The sequence below is a fragment of the Saccopteryx bilineata genome, chromosome 9 (assembly GCF_036850765.1).
Source record: "Saccopteryx bilineata isolate mSacBil1 chromosome 9, mSacBil1_pri_phased_curated, whole genome shotgun sequence".
Classification (NCBI taxonomy): domain Eukaryota; kingdom Metazoa; phylum Chordata; class Mammalia; order Chiroptera; family Emballonuridae; genus Saccopteryx; species Saccopteryx bilineata.
Window position 1 is genome coordinate 59536646 of NC_089498.1, and position 21310 is coordinate 59557955.

At 36.7% G+C, this 21310-nt stretch overlaps 1 protein-coding gene across 2 annotated transcripts in view; it reads left to right on the forward strand.

Moving 5' to 3' along the window:
• BICC1 (BicC family RNA binding protein 1) overlaps nucleotides 1-21310 on the forward strand; it is a 389702-nt gene that overhangs the window by 325501 nt on the left and 42891 nt on the right. For both annotated transcript variants that reach the window (XM_066243092.1, XM_066243093.1), the window contains exons 4-5: nucleotides 17877-17956; nucleotides 19778-19936. In XM_066243092.1, the coding sequence (XP_066099189.1) occupies nucleotides 17877-17956; nucleotides 19778-19936 (239 nt within the window). The remainder of the gene's footprint in view (nucleotides 1-17876; nucleotides 17957-19777; nucleotides 19937-21310) is intronic.

Sequence of the window (21310 nt, forward strand, 5' to 3'; positions counted from 1 at the left end):
TGTTAAAAACCCTTTTGCTGAGAGGTTCAGCTGTTTTTCCTTAGACACATAGAAAAAGACCCACTTTGTCCCCTGTCCACATCCGGATCCATACAGCTTCTTCTTACTACGTGAAGGTTGGATCACCTGGTATTCCTCTCTTCTTCTGTAGACGGAAGCAGATTGATGGAAGAGGAGTTTAAAAATCTAGATGACTATCCGAAAGTTCTTTGTATTTTTATAGAGAGACTAAGATTAGAATATTTGCAGTCAAGTTTTGGGAAGTGCAGGACATATGGCTACCTTGGATAAGAGGGTTAGCCACAGATGTCCATCTCTGCCCTCTGTACTAGCTATTTCCTGAACTGAGGGAGTTGTCAGTCTATTCAACAAGCTTAGAGAATCTGCTACTTGTTTGTGGAAGTTGCAGAACTAATTAAAAACAACCCTCATATTCAGGGAGGGTGGGGGTTGATTATAAAGCAGTGAATATTATTTTTACAGCAAATGTCTCAAAACTTTCATGTCCAAACTGGTTGTCTTTCAAAGTAGTTAATTTGGGGGAGGGGGAGACTACACGCTTATTGCCTGTTTTGTCTGTCATCTTCCAACCATCTTCATAACTGACATTTTCCTTGTTCTTGTGTTTAGTCAGATGGTTAATACTTTGACTTCTCTTTTCTCCATCAAGTATTTCCAGAATGGGTCTGACTGAAACCTTAGTCCCTTGGGTATTACATGGACATGCTTGAACAAAAGCTGTAACGCTCAGAAGCAGAAAACTGTATTTCAGGGTTAAAAACAAGTGGATTGAGTTCAGCCTGGAAGAGCTCATATCCTGTGATATCTTTTAAGCAAGGGCAAAAGGGGGAATGAAAACTACACTGCTACTAGCCGCTTTGCAATTTAAGTCAGAATTCTATCATGTTTATTTTTTTTTCTGTACTTAGGAGACTTAATTATTTAGAAAATCATTTTACAAACGTCCTGAGTTGGGTCCTGAAGACTGTTTGATGTTACATGTTGGTGATTGATTATGTGTTGTTAGTCTCTGTATCCTTTGATAATTTAAATTTTTGGTCACTAGATGGTGCTCTTTTACTTTGAAATAAAATGTATTTTCTTTATCTTTTAAAAATGTTTTCTGAATTTATTGGGGTGACATTGGTTAGTAAAATTATATAGGTTTCAAATATACAGTTCTGAAACACATCATCTGTATAGTGTGCTGTGTGTTCAACACCCCAGGTCAACTGTTGTTTTATCACCATCTGTCACCCCTGTATGTCCTTTAGCTCCACCTCCCCCTTTTCCTTCTGGTAATCACCCTACTATCCTCTGTGTGGATGAGTGGATGAGCTTTTTTCTTTGTTTAATCCTTTAACCTTTTTACCCAGTTCCCCAATTCCCTTCCCTCTGACAGCTGTCAGTCTTTTCTCTATCTCTGTGAGTGTGTTTTTATTTTACATGTTAGTTCATTTTGTTCATTAGATTCTACATATAAGTGAGATCATATGGTGCCTGTCTTTCTCTGCCTGGCTTATTTCACTTAGCGTAATACTCTTCAGGCCCATGTATACTGTCCCAAAAGGTAAGATTTCCTTCTTTTTCATGACCGTAGAGGATTCCACTGTGTACATGTACCATGGCCTTTTTATCCACTCATCTATTGATGGACACTTGGGCTGCTTGCAATCTTAGCTATAATAAATAACACTGCAATGAACAGAGGATTACATATATTCTTCAGAATTAGGGTTTCAGATTTCTTCAGATATATTCCCAGAAGTGGAATCACTAGAACATAGGCAGTTCCTCTTTTAACTTTTGAAGCAACTCCATACTGCTTTCCAATCTGCATTCCCACAAGCAGTGCAAAAGGGTTCCCTTCTCTCCACATCCTCACCAATACTTGTTTGTTGATTTATCAGTGATAGCCATTCTGACAGGTGTGAGTTGAGAGCTCACTATGGTTTTAATTTGCATTTCTCTGATGGTTAGTGATTTTGAGCATCTTGTCATATGTCTATTGGCCATCTGTGTGTCCTCCTTGGAGAAGTGTTTATTCAGTTATTTTGCCCATTTTTAGACTGGATCATTTGTTTTTGGTGTTGAGTTCTGTAAGTTCTTTATAAATTTTGGATATTAACCATTTATCATATGTATTAGCAAGTATGTTCTCCTAATGCAGTAAGTTGTTTTCATTCTGTTGGTGGTTTCCTTTGCTGTGCAAAAACTTTTTAGTTCGATGTAATCTCTTTTTTAAATTATTTCTTGTTTCCCTTATCTAAGGGGATATATCAGAAAAAATACTGCTACAAGAAATGTCTTGAGGTTTTACTTGTTTTCTTCTAGAATTTTTATAGCTTCAAATCTAACATTGAAATATTTAATCCATTTTGAGTTTATTCTTGTATATTGTGTAAAAAAGGTGGTCTATTTTTATTTTTTGCAACTATCTGTCCACTTTCCCCAACACCATTTATTGAATAGACTATCTTTACCCTCAGTGTGTTTTTGGCTCCTTTGTTGAATCTTAATTGATCAAACAGGCATTATTTCCGGGCTTTCTGTTCTGTTTCATTGATCTATATTTATTTTACACCAGTACCGTGGTGTTTTGGCTACCGTGGCCTTGTAGTATAGCTTGATATTAGGCAGCATTTTTTCCTCCAACTTTGTTCTTCTTTCTCAAGATGGCTGTGGCTGGCTCTTCAGGGGTTTTTGTGGCTCCATATAAATTTTGGGAATATTTGTTCTAGTTTTGTGAAATACACCATTGGTATCGTGATAGGTATTGCAGTGACTCTATAGATTGCTTTAGGTACTATGGAAATTTTGGTGATATTAATTTTTCCTGTTCATGAACACAGTATATGCTTCCACCTATTTGTATCTTCTTAAGCTTCTGTCTTCAGTGTCTTATAATTTTCCTAGTACAGGTCTTTTATATCCTTGCTTAAATTTATTCTCAGTTATTTTACCCTTTTTGAAGCCATTGTGAATGGTATTGCTTTCCTACTTTCCCTTTCTGATAGTTCATTATTGGTGTATAAAAATGCAACTGATTTCTGTATATGTATTTTGCATTCTTTCTCTGTACTGAATTCATTTATTCTAATAGTTTTTTGGTGGAATCATTAGGATTCTCTATATAAAGTATCAAGTCATCCACAAATAAAGACAGTTTTACATTTTCCTTTCCAAGTTGGCGCCTTTTATTTTATCCTCTTGTGTAATTGCTATAGCTGGGACTCCCAGTTCTATGTTGAATAAGAGTGGTAAAAGCGGACTTTCCTGTGTTGTTCCCAATTCTAAGGTAAATGCTTATAGTTTTTCCCCATTGAGTATGATATTGGCTGTGGCTTTGTCATATATGTCCTTTATTTTGTTCAGATATGTTCCCTGTATTCCCACTTTGCTGAGAGTTTTGATCAAAAGTGGAGGCTGAATTTTATCAAATGCTTTTTCTTCATTTATTGATATTATTTTTATCCTTCATTTTTTTTTTTTGTGGTGTATCACATTAATTGATATGTGGATATTGTACCAACCTTGCATCCCAGGAATAAATCCCACTTGATTGTGGTGTATAATCTTTTTAATGTATTGCCATATATGGTTTTATAATATTTTGTTGAAGATTTTAGCATCTATGTGCATCAGGGATATTGGCCTGTAATTTTCTTTCTTTGTAGTATCTTTATCTGGTTTAGGAATTAGAATAATGTTGGTCTTGTAAAATGAACTTGGGAGTCTTCCCTCCTCTTGAATATTTTGAAATGGTTTGAGAAGGATGAGTATTAGATCTTCTTTGAGTGTCTGGAAAAATTTACCCGTGAAGCCATTCAGTCCAGGACTTCAGTTTGGTGGGAGTTTTTGGACTACTACTTAAATTTCACTAGTTGTAATCTGTCTATTCAGATTCTCTGATTATTCCTGATTCAGTTTTGGAAGATTGTATACCTCTGGGAATTTATCAGTTTTGTCCAGATTGTTCAATTTGTTAGCATATACTTGTTTGTAATATTTTTTCACACAAGTTGTATACTTGTTTGTAAAATCTAGTATCTCTTTGTCAGTTGTTACTTCTCTTCTTTCATTTCTTATTTTATTTACTTGGGTCCTCTTTTTTTTCTTAATGAGTCTGGTTAAATGTTTGTCAATTCTTTTTGTCTATTCTAAGAATCAATCAGCTCTTGGTTTTATTGATCTTTTATATTATATAAATATATTTTTTATACTCTTGTTTATTTCTGCTATGGCCTTTACTATATCCTTCCTTCTACTCTGGGATTTGTTTGTTGATCTTTTTCTAGTTTTTTAAGTGAAAAGTTAGATTGTTTATTGGAGTTGGTTTTTGTTTTTGTTTTTTTTTTTGTTTTTTTGCTTCTTGAGGGATATCTGTAATTCTGTGAATTTCTTTCTTAGGACTGCTTTTGTTGTGTCCCATAGATTTGGGGTTGTTGTGTTCTCATTTTCATTTGTTTCAAGGTATTTTTTTATTTCTTCCTTGATCTCACTGTTAACCTGTTCATTGTTTAGTACCATGTTCTTCAGCTTCCATGTCTTAATGTGTTTTTCATTTTTTCTTGTAAGAAATATATATTTTAAATTATTATTGAATTTATTGGGGTGACATTGGTTAATAAAATCATACTGGCTTCAGGTGCACAATTCTATAGTACATCATCTGTATTGCAGTGTGTGTTAATCCCCCAGTCAAGTCTCCCTCCATCACCCTCTGTCTCCCCTCTACCTTCCTCCACCTCCCCCATACCCCCTTCCTCTCCTGTACACCCACACCGTTGTCTGTGTCTATTAGTTTTATTTTATGCTTAATCCCTTCACCTTTTCCATCTAGCACTTCAAGCCACATGTCCTTTGACATCTCTCTGTCTGTTCTTTGTATCTATAAGTCTGTTTAGTTTCATATCATGGTCTGAAAAAATTTCATTGATAAAATTTCAACCTTCTTAACTTTAAGACTTGTTTTGTGTTCTAACATGTGGTCTATCCTAGAAAATATACTAGAAAAAAATGTGTATTCTGCTGTTTAGGGGTGAAATGCTGAAGATATCAATTAAATCCATCTGACCTAGTGTGCCATTTAAGGCTGCTGTTTCCTTGTTGTTCTTCTGTCTGGAAGATCTATTCATTGATGTCGACCGGTTGTTAAAAACTCCTACTATACCTGTATTACTCTCTATTTCTCCTTTGTCCATCAAGATTTGCTTTATATATTTAGGTGCTCCTATGTTGGATGCACAAATGTTTACAATGGTTATATCTTCTAAAGGATTGCTCTCTTTATCATTATATATTGTTCTTCATTGACTTTTACTATATTGTTTGTTTTAGGCCAATTTTGTCAGATATAAGTATTGCTACCTAAGCTTTTTTTACATTATCATTTGCATGAAACATCTTGTTACATCCCTTTTCTTTTTAGTTTTTGTGTATCTTTTTCCTGAGGTTAGTGTACATATGGGTCTTTTTTTCTTATTTATTCAGCTACCCTATGTCTTTTTTAAAATTTTTATTTAGAAAATTAAATTTAACAGGGTGACATTGATCAATAGGAGAATATACATTTTCAGTAAAAATTTCTATAGCATTTGAACTGTTGATTATGTTGTATACCTATCACCCAAAGTCAAATCATTTTCTATCACTGTATATTTGTCCCTCTTTACAACCTTCCTCAATCCCCTCCTCCATATTCTCCTATCCCTGGTATCCACTTCAGTTTTTTCTATATCCATGAGTCTCAGTTTTATATCCCACCTTTTTGTGAAATCATACAGTTCTTAGTTTTTCTGATTTACTTTTTCACTCAGTATAATGTTCTCAGGGTCCATCCATGTTGTCGTAAATGGCACTATGTCATCATTTCTTATGGCTAAGTAGTATTCCATTGTATATATGTACCACAATTTCTTTATCCAGTCCTGTATGGAGGGACACTTTTGTTGTTTCCATGTCTTGGCCACTGTGAATAATACTATGATGAACATGGGGGTGCATATGTCTTTAAATAGCATTGTTTTTGAGTTTTGGGGGTAGATACCCAGTAAAGGGATTGCTGAGTCATATGGTAGTTCTAGTCTTAGTTGTTTGAGGAACCACCATACTTCGGTAATGATTGTACTAGTTTACATTCCCACTAGCAGTGAATAAGGGTTCCTTTTTCTCCACAGCCTCTCCAACACTGATTATTCCTTGTCTTGTTGATAATAGCCAATCTAACAGGTGTGAGGTGGTATCTCATTGTAGTTTTGATTTGCATTTCTCGAATAGCTAGTGAAGATGAGCATCTTTTTATATATCTGTTGGCCATTTGTATGTCCTCTTGGGAGAAGTGTCCGTTCGGGTCTTCTCCCATTTTTTAATTGGATTATTTGCTTGTTTGAGCTTTGAAAGTTCTTGATATATTTTGGATAATAATACCTTATTGTAGCTGTTGTTTGCAAATATCATCTCCCACTTAGTTGGCTTCCTATTTGTTTTGTTGTCAGTTTCTCTTGCTGTGCAGAAACTTTTTAGTTTGAGATAGTCCCATTCATTTATTTTAGCCTTTACTTCCCTTACCTTTGGGATCAAATTCATAAATTGTTCTCTACGGCCAAGGTTTATGAGCTTAGTACCTATGTTTTCTTCTATGTAATTTATTATTTCAGATCATATATTTAGGCCTTTGATTCATTTTGAATTAATTTTTGTGCAGTGTGACGAACTGTAGTCAAGTTTTATTATTTTGCATGTGGCTTTTCAGTATTTTTAACACCATTTATTAAAGAGGCTTTATTTTTTCCATTTTGTGTTTTAGTTCCTTTGTTGAAGATGAATTGTCCATATATAAGTGGTTTTATTTCTGAGCTCTCAATTCTGTTCCATTGGTCTTCATGTCTGTTTTTCTGCCAGTACGATTCTGTTTTGATGATTGTGGCTCTGTAGTATAATTTGAAGTTAGGTATTAATAGAATGATAACTCCAGCTTCCTTCTTTTTCTTCAGGATTACTTTGGCTATTCAGGGTTTATTATGGTTCTATAGAAACCTGGTGATGTTCTGTTGTATTTCTTTAAAAGATGACATTGGGATTTTGATGGGGAGAGCATTAAATTTGTATATTGCTTTGGATAATATGGCCTTTTTAACTATGTTTATTCTTCCAGTCTATGAACATGATATATTTTTCTATTTCATTGTATCTTTTTCAGTTTCTTTCAATGATGTGTTGTAGTTTCAGTATATAGGTCCTTCACATCCTTTGTTAAGTTTATATCTAGAGTTTTTTGTTTTTGTTTTGCTGTTGTGAAGGAATTTTTATTTTAGTTCATTTTATGGTGGTTCGTCATTGTCATATAGGAAAGCAGTGGACTTTTGTATATTGATTTTATATCCTGTGACTTTACTGTATTCCTTTATTTTTTCTAATAGGTTTTTGTTTCTAATAGTCTTTCGGGATTTCTGTATATAATATTATGTCATCTGCAAAAAGTGATACCTTTTCTTCTTTTTTCCTGATATAGATGCCTTTTATTTTTTTCTCTTGCCTAATTGCTCTGGCTAAAACTTCCAGAACTATGATGAATAAGAGTGGAGAGAGTAGGCTGCCTTGTCTCTTTCTTGATTTTAGAGGAAAAGCCTTCATTTTTTCACCATTTATTATATTAGCTAATGGTTTGTCATATATGGTCTTTATTATGTTGAGATACTGTCTATTTTATTGTTTTAAATATAAACAGATGTTGTATCTTATGCAATGGTGTTCTGCATCTATTGATAGGATCATATGATATTTTTCTTTGCTTTGTTGATATGATGTATTGTGTTAATTGATTACCATATGTTGAAGTATCCTTGTGCTCCTAGAATGAATCCCACTTGATTGTGATGTATTTTTTTTAATATATTGTTGTATTCAATTTGCTAGTATTTTGTTTAGGATTTTGCGTTTGTATTCATTAGAGATATTGGCCTGAAGTTGTTTTCTTTTTATTGTATTCTCCTTGACAGGTCTTGGTATAAGGGTTATATTGCCTCCATTAAATCTGTTAGGGAATATTGCTTCTTCTATTTTTTTTGGAAGACTTTGAGAAGAATAGGTACCAAATCTTTTTTGAATGTTCAGTAGAATTCACTAGTGTAGCCATCTGGTTCTTGACTTTTGCTTTTGGGGAGGTTTTTGATAGTTGTTTCTATTTCCTCCCTGCTTATAGGTTTATTTAGATTTTTCACTTTTTCATGACTCAGTCTAGGAAGATTGTATAGTTCTAGGAGTTTATCCATTTCCTCTAGGTTATTAAATTTGTTGACATATAATCTTTCATAATATTCCACTATGATCTTTTGTATATCTATGAAGTTGGTGGTAATTTCTCCCCTTTCATTTCAGATTTGGTTTATATGAGCCCTTTTTTTTTCCTTAGTGAGTCTAGCCAGTGGTTTCTTGAGTTTATTGATTTTTTAAAACAACTAGCTCTTTGTGGTATTAATTTTTTCTATAGTTTTTTGTTCTCTTTCATTTTGTTCCGCTCTATTTTTTATTATTTCTTTTTTTCTGCTTTTCTGCTGATTTTGGGTTGCCTTTCTTCTTCTTTTTCTAGTTCCTTAAGGTGTGATGTTGGGTTATTTACTTGAGATCTCTCTTGTTTCTTGATATATGCCTATAAGGATATAAACTTCTCTCTTATTACTGCTTTTGCTGCATCCCAGAAATTTTGATTTGTCATGTTGTCATTTTTATTTGTCTGTATAAATCTTTTGATTTCTGTTTCTGTTTCTTCTTTGACCCATTCATTTTTTAAAAGTATGTTATTGAATTTCCACATTTTTGTGGATTTTTTTACTTTTTACAGTTGAGTTCTAATTTCAAAGTCTTATGGTCAGAAAATATGCTTTGTATAATTTCAATCTTCCTGAGATTGTTGATGTTAGTTCTGTGGCCCAACATATGGTCTGTCCTTGAGAATGTTTCAGGCATGCTGGAGAAAAATGTATAATCTGATGTTTTGAGATGAAATGTACTGTTAATGTCTAGTATGTCTATTTGGTCCAATTAGTCATTTAAGGCCAATATTTCTTCTAGTCAGTCTTTTTTTATTATTAATTTTAATGGGGTGACATTAATAAATCAGGGTACATATGTTCAGAGAAAACATCTCCAGGTTATTTTGACATTTATTTATGTTGCATACCCATCACCCAAAGTCAAATTGTCTTCCATCACCTTCTATCTGGTTTTCTTTGTGCCCTTCCCCTCCCCCACTCCTCCCCCCCTGCCCCGTAACCACCACACTCTTGTCCATGTGTCTCCTAGTCTCATTTTTATGTCCCACCTATGTATGGAATCATACAGTTTTTAGTTTTTTTCTGATTTACTTATTTTACTCAGTATAATGTTACCAAGGTCCATCCATGTTGTTGTAAATGATCCAGTGTCATCGTATCTTATGGTCGAGTAGTATTCCATAGTATATATTTACCACATCTTCTTTATCCAGTCATTTATTGAAGGGCTTTTTGGTTGTTTCCATGTCTTGAACACTGAACAATGCTGCAATGAACATGGGGCTGCATGTATCTTTTTTTTTTTTTTTGTATTTTTCTGAAGCTGGAAACAGGGAGAGACAGTCAGACAGACTCCCGCATGTGCCCGACCGGGATCCACCCGGCACGCCCACCAGGGGGCGACGCTCTGCCCACCAGGGGGTGATGCTCTGCCCCTCCGGGGCATCGCTCTGCCATGACCAGAGCCACTCTAGCGCCTGGGGTAGCGGCCAAGGAGCCGTCCCCAGCGCCTGGGCCATCTTTGCTCCAATGGAGCCTTGGCTGCAGGAGGGGAAGAGAGAGACAGAGAGAAAGGAGGGAGGGGTGGAGAAGCAAATGGGCGCTTCTCCTTATGTGCCCTGGCCAGGAATTGAACCCGGGTCCCCCGCACGCCAGGCCGACGCTCTACTGTTGAGCCAACCGGCCAGGGCGCCATAGAATTTCTTCCTGGGAGAAGTGTCAGTTCATGTCCTCTTCCCATTTTTTTTAATGGATTGTTGCTTTTTGATTGTTGAGTTTTATGAGTTCTTTGTATATTTTGGATATTATTAGACCCTTATCTGAGCTGTTGTTTGAAAATATCATCTCCTATTTAGTTGGCTGTCTGTTTTATTGTTAGTTTCTCTTGGTGTGAAAAACTTCTTAGTCTGATGTGATCCCATTCATTTATGTTTGCCTTCACTTCCCTTGCCTTTGGAGTCAAATTCATAAAGTGGTCTCTATAACCAAGGTCTATGAGTTTAGTACTTATGTTTTCTTCTGTATACTTTATTGTTTCAGGTCTTCTATTTAGGTCTTTGATCCATTTTGAATTAACTTTAGTACAAGGGGCAAACTGTAATCGAGTTTCATTCCTTTGCGCATGGCTTTCCAGTTTTCCCAGCACCATTTATTAAAGAGGTTTCTTTTCTCCATTGTGTGTTGTTGGCCTCTTTATCAAAAATTATTTGACCATATATATGTGGTTTTATTTCTGGGCTTTCTATTCTGTCCCATTGGTCTGAGTGTCTGTTTTTCTGCCAATACCATGTTGTTTTGATTGTCATGGCTCTATAATATAATTTGAAGTCAGGTATTGTAATGCCCCCAGCTTTGTTCTTTTTCCTTAGGATTGCTTTGGCTATTCAGGTTTTTTATAATTCCATATAAATCTGATGCTTTTTTGTTCCATTTCTTTAAAAAATGCCATTGGAATTTTGATGGGAATTGCATTGAATTTGTATATTGCTTTGGGTAATATGGTCATTTTGATTATATTTATTCTTCCTATCCAAGAACAAGGAATATTTTTCCATTTCATTGTATCTTTTTTTATTTCCCTTAACAATGCTTTGTAGTTTTCGTTATATAGGTCCTTTACATTCTTTGTTATGTTTATTCCTAGGTATTTTTTTGCTGTTGTTGCAACCATGAAGGGGATTATTTTTTTGAGTTCATTTTCTCATGTTTCGTTGTTGGCATATAGGAAGGCAATGGACTTTTGTATATTAATTTTGTATACTGTGACCTTACTGTATTTGTTTATTGTTTTTAGTAATCTTTTTGTGGAGTCTTTGGGGTTTTCGATGTATAGGATCATATCATCTGCAAAAACTGAAACCTTTACTTCCTCTTTTCCAATATGAATGCCTTTTATTTCTTTTTCTTGCCTGATTGCTCTGGCTAGAACTTCCAGCACCACGTTAAATAAAAGTGGAGAGAGTGGACAACCCTGTCTTGTTCCTGATTTAAGGGGAAAAGTCCTCAGTTTTATGCCTTTTAATATGATGTTAGCTGATGGTTTATCATAAATGAAGGCCAATATTTTTTTATTGATTTTCTCTTTGGATAATTTATCTAAAGGCATCAATGGTATGTTGAAATCTCTAAGTATGATCATGTTTTTGTCTGCTATTTTTAGATCAGTTAGTAGATATCTTATATATTTTGGTTCTCCCTGGTTCAGTGCATATATAATATATTAAGAAGTGTCATGTCTTCTTGATACAGTGTCCCCTTTATCATTTTGAAGTGTCTTTGTCTCTGCTTACCTTTATTGTCTTAAAGTTAGTATTGTCAGATATGAGTATGGTACACTTGCTTTTCTTTGGATATTATTTGCTTGGAGAATCATTTTTCGACCTTTTACTTTTAGTCTACTTTTGTCCCTGCAGCTTAGATGTGTCTCTTGAAGGCAGCATGTGGTTGGGTTTTGCATTTTGATCTAATCTGCTACTCTGTGCTTATTTACTGGTAAGTTCAGTTTGTTTACATTTAGGGTAATTATTGGCACTTGAGGATTTCCTATAGCCATTTTGTTTTGTTTTCTGGTAATTCTGTGGCTTGTTTGGTTTTTCTTTTTTGTGTTTGTCAGTTTTTGTGTGTGTGTAGTATTCAATACTTCTTTCCCCTGTATGTATTTATTCTCATTATATATTTTTAAGTATGTTCCTCTGTTTTTTGGGGGGGAGGGGTTTCTGCTGCTGCTTATAGAAGACCCTGTAAACAAGAAATATTTTCTTGTAATACTGGTATGGTGGTAATGAACTCCTTTAGCTTTTTCTTGACTGGGAACTGCTTTTTTTCTCCTTCAATTTTAAATGATACCTTTGCTGGGTAAAGTAATCTTGGTTATGGGTTTTTGATTCCCATCACTTTGAATATTTCATACCAATTTCTTCTAGCCTGAAATGCTTCTGTTGAAAAATCAGCTGTAAGTCTTTATGCAAGCTCCCTTGTAGGTAATTGTCTTTCTCTAGCTACTTTTAAGATTCTCTCTTTGTCTTTAACATTTGGCATTTTAATTGTGATGTGTTTTGGTATGAACCTCTTTGGGTTCATCTTGTTTGGGACTCCTTGCACTTCCTGGACTTGTGTGTCCTTTTTCCTTTACCAGGTGAGGGGAATTTTCCATCATTATTTCTTCAAATAAGTTAATTGATCCCTTGCTCTCTTTCTTCAGCTTCTGGTATTTCTATGATGTGAATGATATTATTCTTCATATTATCCCGAAGATCCCTTAAACTCTACTCATATTTTTTAAATTCTTTTTTTTTTTTTTTGGCTGCTCTGGTCATGTTTTTTCTGCTACCTTGTCTTTCAAATTGCTGATTCGATCCTCTGCTTCATCCAACCTACTGTTTATTCATTCTAATATAGTGTTTATTTCAGATATTATATTCTTTGTTTCTGACTGGTTATTTTTATGGTTTCTATGGCCTTTTTCATGCTCTTGTAGTTTTCCCTTGAGCTTCCTTATAATAATTTTTTTTAACTCTATAGCTGATAAACTGCTTGCTTCCATATCATTTAGCTCTTTTGTTTGGGGCCTGTTTGTCTCCCTACTTTGACTGCCTCTTTGTGTTCATGTTTGGGTGTTAGATCTACTATGCTCTCAGTCTTGGTAGGATGGCCTTATGTAGTCGGTGTTCTGTATGACTCAGTGGTGTAGTCTCCTTGATCACCTGAAGTAGGTGTTCCAAGAATGTCCATTTTGTGGGTTGTGAGGGGTTGACCCTCAGTCTGGCTGACTGTGAGGATTGACCTTGACCACAGTGTATGAGCAGCTGTGCAGGAAATGACCACACAAAGTGGAATTTGCCTCAGCAGGGACTGGTACCTGCTGAGATTTCCCTGTGGGTTTTCCTCTTGCACAGCTAATTGGATCCTGTTCTGATGATGTCTGAAGCACTGTATGCCACTGTATGTGTTGGTTCTGGGGCTTCTTGGGATGGATTCTAGTACTAGCTAATGTCAGATACTGCCTGTGACTGGCCCTGGATAACCTGTTTGGAGCTACAATTTGTGGCTGTCTCTGCTATGCATGGGAAATACCAGCTATGTACCATGGTTGGCTTTTACCAGTACTCATCCAGGGACAGGTCTGCAAAAGTCCTAAGGCATACCAATATCTGCCTTTGTTTTCCTGCTGTCTGTTAGGCTCAATCATTGAAAAAGCCTTTTGCTATACTCTAGTTGCGTGAGGTAGTTTCTCCGTGAGTCACCAGGTAGGACCAAGTGGTGTTCACCAGATTGATAAAGGTTCAAACTTGGTGCCCATGCTGGTTCTCAGGCCACTTAGCAAATGTCCCAGCATATACCGATTCTAGCTACCATCTACTAGGTGCTTACACACCTTTGTGGTGGGGTGGCATCTCAGGGAATCATCAGTGTGTGGTCAACAGACTTTATCAGTTCCAGACAGACCAAGATTTGGCTGGGTGCTTGCACACCTCTGTGGTGGAGTAGAGTCTCGGAATCATCAGCATGAGGGCAGCAGTGGTTATCAGTCCCAAACAGGTCAAGATTTGGCTGGGTAAAGAGGGGGCTCTGTACCACACAGGTGTGCAAGGAAAAAATGGCCACCATCCTAAAACCACACTATTCAGTCTATCCCAGATTCTTCCAGAGCTGGATCTCAGCAAGCTGGGCCACCAGGAATTGGGAGGCTAGGGCTAGTAGATCTCCCAGGAGGAGGTGCCTGTTAGGCTTTGGGGGAAGAGGAAGAAGTGGATTTGGCCCAGAGCCACACAACTCAGTCTGTCCTGGGTTTTACATAGACCTCAGCAGGGTGGAGCCACCAGGAGTCTGGAGAGTGGAGGGTGGGGTCTTCAGGATCCCTGAGAGTGGGGCTCACAGATCTTCCATGAGGTGGAGGCACCCAGCAGATTTTCAGGAAAGTGAGGGAAATTACTCCCATGCTACAGTCACACAATTCTGTCACTGACGTCCCCTCATTCTGTCCAGACCTCTACCTCCTGGCCCAGACTGCTAACTCCTCAGCAGGGTGCAAGTTCCACAGTGTGGGTAAAAGGGAGTCCAGAGGGTGAGGCTGTTGCGTTTCCCCAAGCTGATGCTGTATGCATCAGGGTGCTCCACCAAAAAATAGATGGCATCTGCAGTGTGGGAGAGTGACTCAGCACAGGGATCCTGTGGCTGTCCCTTCAGCTCTCTCCCCAGAGCCACAAACCCTAGTCTATCTTTACCTGACTATAGTCCTCTCCACCCTCCCTCTGCTGGAGCCTGGATGAGTGACTGCAAACAAGATTTTGTGCATTGGCCTTTGTCTCTAGCAGACTCCCCTCTCTCCCTGGTGAAAGAATCCCCACTGATTTTCACAGCCAGATGTTATAGGTATGCCTCTTCCTGTATCTCTGATGTTCTGGGCTGGGGAGCCTGGCTTGGGGGTGAGATTCCCATACGTCTAAGTGGGAACCCTCACAGAATTTCTCCAGAATCTTAGCCACTGCCTGTTGGAACGGTGTCAGGTTTTTGTTGTTGTTGTTTTGGGGTTCTTTTGCCTCTGCCCTTTCTACCAGTCTCCAGGTGGTTTCTTCTGTAGATAAGACTTCTTTTCAGCTAGTCTTCAATTGTCTATTCAGGATGATGTTCTATAAGACAGTTGTAATTCCAGTTTGATCCAGGGAGTAGATGAGTGTAACATTTACCTATTCTGGTGCCATCTTGTATCTCTAAAATGGATTTTCTATTGATGCTTTTTCCTTTCTGGGGGTTTTTTGGTGGTTCTGTTGATGCAGAGATTGTGGAAAATCAAATTCTTTCTTAAATTGGATCTGAGGTTTCCTGTCCCTTTACTGATACCTAGGGATTTTAATGTAATTATCTAACCTGTAAAGTATTAGGTTTTCAAATTATCAAACCTTTCAGTACTTAACTGTTAATTTGTTTTGTGAGAAATTACACCTTTTAATCCCTTCATTTTATGTTATATGTGTTTGGCCTATACATAAGAAACTAAAATTGCGTTTTTTTGTTGTTGTTTTTTGTTTTTTGGTTTTTTTTATTATTATTTTTTGTATTTTTCTGAAGCTGGAAACAGGGAGGCAGTCAGACAGACTCCCGCATGCGCCCAACTGGGATCCACCCGGCACACCCACCAGGGGGCGATGCTCTGCCCATCCGGGGCGTTGCTCTGTTGCAACCAGAGCCACTCTAGCGCCTGAGGCAGAGGCCAAGGAGCCATCCCCAGCACCCGGGCCATCTTTGCTCCAATGGAGCCTTGGCTGCAGGAGGGGAAGAGAGAGACAGAGAGGAAGGAGAGGGGGTGGGGTGGAGAAGCAGATGGGCGCCTCTCCTGTGTGCCCTGGCCAGGAATCGAACCCGGGACTTCCGCACGCCATGCCGACACTCTACCACTAAACCAACCGACCAGGGCCTAAAATTGCGTTTTTAAAATGTGATTTAATCTGCTATATCCTATACTTGATGTAAATAAAAATCACTTGGGAAACCAGAAAAAAATGCTGATTCATGGGTCCTGGAGACTCAGGTACCTATGTTTTTGTGTAAAGTGCTACAAATCTGACGAGCAAGCATGTTTTGAGAAGCATGAGGTTTTAGTCCTGTAGTAGTGAGCGTTTTCAGTACAGATTAATACCAGTCCCTTCAAACTGAAGTTGAAGATAGTTGAGACCAAAATTTTGAATGCAGATAGCTTTTCATGGAAATACTGCCAAGAGGGGTTACAATGGATGTGATAAAAAATAATTTTAAGAAAATGCTTTGTTGGTTTACAAAAATGTCTTGAAGTTGGCAGAGTCTGAACAGAGGAAACACCTCCCTGTAGGATGCATTAAGGAACAAACACTGTGACCACAACACCATAACGCCTTACTGAAGAGGCTCTCCTAGGTTGTGGTGGCTGGGCATTCATTTTGTCGAACATTTTAGTGCGCCCCCCCCCCCCGCCTTATAATACCTGACACTTAAATCTTTTAGAGCATTTTAACCAATCTTAAGGTCTTTGGTCTTCACAGTGTTGCTTTGACAGAGCAAGTGTCAGAGGAGGGATTCAAGAACAGGATAAGGAGAAATGCCAAAGGCCACGAGCAGCCTACTGGGAGACTCAGTCTGGGGAGATAGATGGTGTGGCCAGAGCTGATGGCACTGACTCAAATTAAGCACAGCTGTTGGTTTGTCTCCCCAGGAGACCAGATGCATTCCTGAATGATGAAGCTATTGCTTCATCCTGGTCCTAAGAGTGGGTAGTTTTAGAAAATATCTTTTTTCTCTCTCATTCTTTCCTCTCTCTCTCTCAAATAGCTCAATTGTACCTTGTGAATATGACGTGCTCAACGTGCCATTGATTTTCAGATGGACTGTGGGATGAGTAAATCACAATATGAGGGCAAAATGTGTCATTTGATTAAAATCCCTACTGGGTGACTCTAAGAATTGATGGTTTAGAAGGAATCAGGCAGAGCAGCTTGTTAATTGGGAAAGATGCTCAGGAAGCTGTTTCTGATGCCGTCCCTAACCTGAGGTGAAGTACAGTACATGGACTCAGCAGAGAAGGCAGTGTGTTGTAGGCAGTCAGTAATATTGACATTATTGATGACAGTGATAATGATAAATTTTCTCTATTATTAAGCTTTTATCCCTAAAACTAGTGGTATAGAACTCTTGGCTTATCCCAGAATGGTGTTGGTCTCTGTCACGCTAACCTGTGAGGTAATAGAACACCTGAATTTCTGGGGAGACTTAAGAACCTGATAAAGAGAGAAATGCAGAAGCACGTCCCTGCCCTGGATTCTGCCTCCACTGGAGGATTCCCGCTTGGCCAACTGTTTCACTTCCTTTATATCTTTACTCAAATCTCACTTTCTCAAGGAGGCTAATACCCCTAACCCCATCCCATAGCTGGTACTCCTGATCCTTAGGTCTTTTTTGTTTTCATAAGTTATGTTCTAATATACTAAATATTCATTTGACTCATTTTTGTCTCACTGCACAAGACTATAAGCTCCATCTGGCATCTGGACAGGGGTCTTTTTTCACTGATATAGCCCCCTGCTCCTAGAATAATGTACTAATACAGAGCAGAGATTCAGAAAATGTATGCTAAATGAATGAATGCTTTCCTATAAAATGTTCCATGGCAGTAATAAACAATAGATGTAATATGTAAAAGTCACTTAACACTAATTCTGAATAAATATTAAATATTCTTGAATGAAGATTAACTTGTTTTTTCACAAAGAGAGCTCTGGTGTAGATCGAGTTAATGCACTAAAGCCTTAGAAATGGGTCTGGAATGTCGCAAGAGATCAGTTAATAAATGGAATTTGTAGACTTCTCACTTGTTTAAAATATAATTATATGGTATACTTATTTTTCAGTTGTTTCAAGTTAAACAATTTAACCAGCTATAAGAAGGGGAAAAGCCATAGATGAATGCACAATTTGGGTATTTTTTACATTCTTGCCTTTATTACAGTGATAATACATTTAGAATAAATCAAATATTGAATATATTATGGAATCTTTTTTTATATTATAACATCAATTTTAGTACAGAGACTTTGAGGGTTTCATATGAGCCGTTTGTTTTTTTATTTCTTATAGATCCCCATATTAAGGTTTCTGGAAAGAAAGAAGATGTTAAGGAAGCCAAGGAAATGATCATGTCTGTCTTAGACACAAAAGTAAGTGAATGTTAAGGACACTCAGATGTCAGAACCTTGTCTCTGCAAGGGCTACTTCATGCTGTTATGAAAGACCCATTTGGAGAAGAAAAACCAGGAGAAAGTAATGGTGGGTTTTAAAATAAGCTCATGTGATTCTACAATGGGCGTAAAGTTCTGACTGAAATCTGAATAAGTTCTCTCTTGCTGAGTAATTGAATAAGATTCTATGTGTGTGAGTGTGTGTGTGTGTGTGTGTATATATATATATAGACACACATATATACACACATGTATGTATCTGTGTAAGTGTATATATGTAAATATGTATATATGTATACCTTCAGAAATAGACATTGATCATGATTTGTATAGGACAAGTAATGAAAGGTGTAAGAATTAGTATATTTGCCTTTATGATGCCAGTAGAAAACCAAAATGATCTTCTGTGTAGCTTTGTGTGTTATGGCATGAAATTTGACACTTTCTCTTGTACATTCTGTCTCTGCAAGTATATGTGGAGATAATACGGAAATTTAAACATTTAGAAATGCATACTCACTTGTGAGTCTTTAATTTTAATAAACGCTTTAAATTACTTACTGTATGCCAGGTACTTTGCTAAGCACTTTAAAAATATTAATTTCTTAATCCTCATAACTAACAACACAGAGATACTAGGAAATTTGACCAGGATAAGTGGGGAGGTGGGACTAAAATCCAGGCAGTCTGGCTCTTAAATAGTCACTTTGTTTAACCACCTGGTTTTTCACTAAATTGTTTTCTGATCTCTTCCTTTCTTTTCTTGTTACTTTTTTTAAATTTATTTTAAAGAATTAAGTACCTTATAATAATTAACTATTGATACTTTAGAATTTTCTCCGAAGAAGAATATCTTTCTATATTTCAAAGGTTAAACTAAAAAAACTAAATTTAAAAGCCATAGTATTTAATGGATGTGTTTAAAATTTAAAAATACAGAAGATGTAAAACTTGATATTTTTAATATCTGGTTGTCTTTTAACTTTTTAATTTTACTTTCTAAAGACCAAAGAATTTCAATATCAGTCTTGTAAATAAGAAAAGATTTCATGTCAGTCTTTTACAATTTTATAACACTAAATTTTCCAAAATTAAATATGTGGATTTCAATATGACCATAATTATTCATTGTGTCTCTGAATTTGACATTTTGCTTTAATACAACTAATCTCATACTTGTATTGTTTGAAGTAAGCCACTTTACTGTTAGAGATCTATGCTTTGTGATCTCTTTCTTACTCTTCTTCCTACCAGAGAATAATAGATCTACTATGTAAAGTTTGACATATAGTAATTCAGACATTGTATAAATGCTTATTTATTCAGTTTTGAGATTTATTTTTATTTCTAGTTTTCTAGCATCTTAGTTCTATAATCCTACTAGCATATACAGTCAATTTTGTTATTGTGTTTTCATCTGTTTTTAGTTATTTGAATTGAATGTCTCATAAATAATGTCTATTAAAGAAAATAATTAGTAATTCATTTGTAATTGTAGCTACTTTTATTTAAAGGCTACTTTCCAAAACTTTATCTTAGTAAATAGTATATCTTTATATATGAGATATATGTGTTATAAGAGCATTTCTTCTATGACAAGTTGGTCTTAAGATAATAATTTTTATAGCCAAAGAGAAAGAAATAGAAATTAAACATTTATAGATTAAGTTGATCTCATTAAGAAATCTGTCCGATCTGCCATGGCTCACTTTTTGTTAATATTATTTCATTGGGGGGCATTTTAGGGATCTGTCCCTTCCTTTTTCATGCATCAAGAAATAATACATTATCTCCACATAGAGCAATCGGGTCACCTTGAAGATGGATGTTTCGCATACAGAGCATTCTCACGTAATCGGCAAGGGTGGCAACAATATTAAAAAAGTGATGGAAGAAACAGGATGCCACATCCACTTTCCAGATTCCAACAGGAATAACCAAGCAGAAAAAAGCAACCAGGTGCTTTGTCTTTTCACATGAATTTTTATGTAACAACTTTCACAGCCAGTTAAGGAAAATTAATTTCACATGCCTGTCTTTTTTGGGCGATGAGAGCAAAAATGTAATCATGGAGATGGCATGTAGTGTAGATTGTGTGACTCCATGCAAGGAGATTCAAAATGCTCTGCTCTTTAGAAGAGATGTGTTGTAGGTGGACCTTAAATTCTTAATCTCTAAGTAGTTGATTGAAGAGAAGGGAGGAAGTGATGGCAACATACAGTCAAGTCCCTAAGGAAAGGCTCAGAGAGCAGGTGGATTAAGAAAGGCCCGGAGGCTTGCCCAGCACCTGGAGCCTGTCGGCTGCATTCACACGTGGTCCTCCAGGCTATCCCACAGCACCTTATGAGAGGCAGTTCATGAGGGCTCAGCTTCCTCACATTGACTGAATTGTGTCTTTCTTTTTTAAAAGATTCTTTCATTTTTAGCCTGACCAGGCGGCACAGTGGATAGAGCATCGGACTGGGATGCGGAGGGCCCAGGTTCAAGACCCAAAGGTCGCCAGCTTGAGTGCAGGCTCATCTGGTTTGAGCAAAGCTCACCATCTTGGACCCAAGGTCACTGCCTTGAGCAAGGGGTTACTCGGTTTGCTGAAGACCCTCGGTCAAGGCACATATGAGATAGCAATCAATGAACAACTAAGGTGTCACAATGTAAAAACTGATCGATGCTTCTTATCTCTCTCCGTTCCTGTCTCTCTGTCCCTATCTATCCTTCTCTCTGACTCTCTCTCTGTCTCTGTAAAATAAAATAAAATAAAATAAAAAGATTTAAAAATTTTTAAATTACAGTTGATGTACACTGTTATATTAGTTTCAGGTGTACAAGCTATGATTAGACATTTGTGTAACTTACAAAGTGATCACCTCGATAAATCCAGTACCCCTCTGACACCATACGTAGTTATTACGATTTTATTGACTATATTCCCTATTGCTGTACTTTACATCCTCATGACTATTTTGTGACTACCAATTTGTACTCCTAAATTATGTCTCTCTTTAGTTCATACAAATTTTTCTCTGTCTTGTGTTTGGAACCAAATGGAACTCACCTGTCCACATGAAAGCATTTTAAGTACTTGAAGACTAGATATTATTTGTGTTATTTAGAAGTTTTCTCTCTTATAAGCTAATCATGATACTAGAAACTGTGTTGGTTATAAAATGAATAAATGACTAATGTCATTTATTCACACATACAGAAGGAACTATGTAGATTGAAAGCCATGGTAAAAAGCAAGGGCAATATTCAAAATACTTGCCAACTAGTATAGCATATGCATGTGTGCTGACAGCAGTGTCCTGGGGCCCCTTAATGCCAAGATTACTTCAT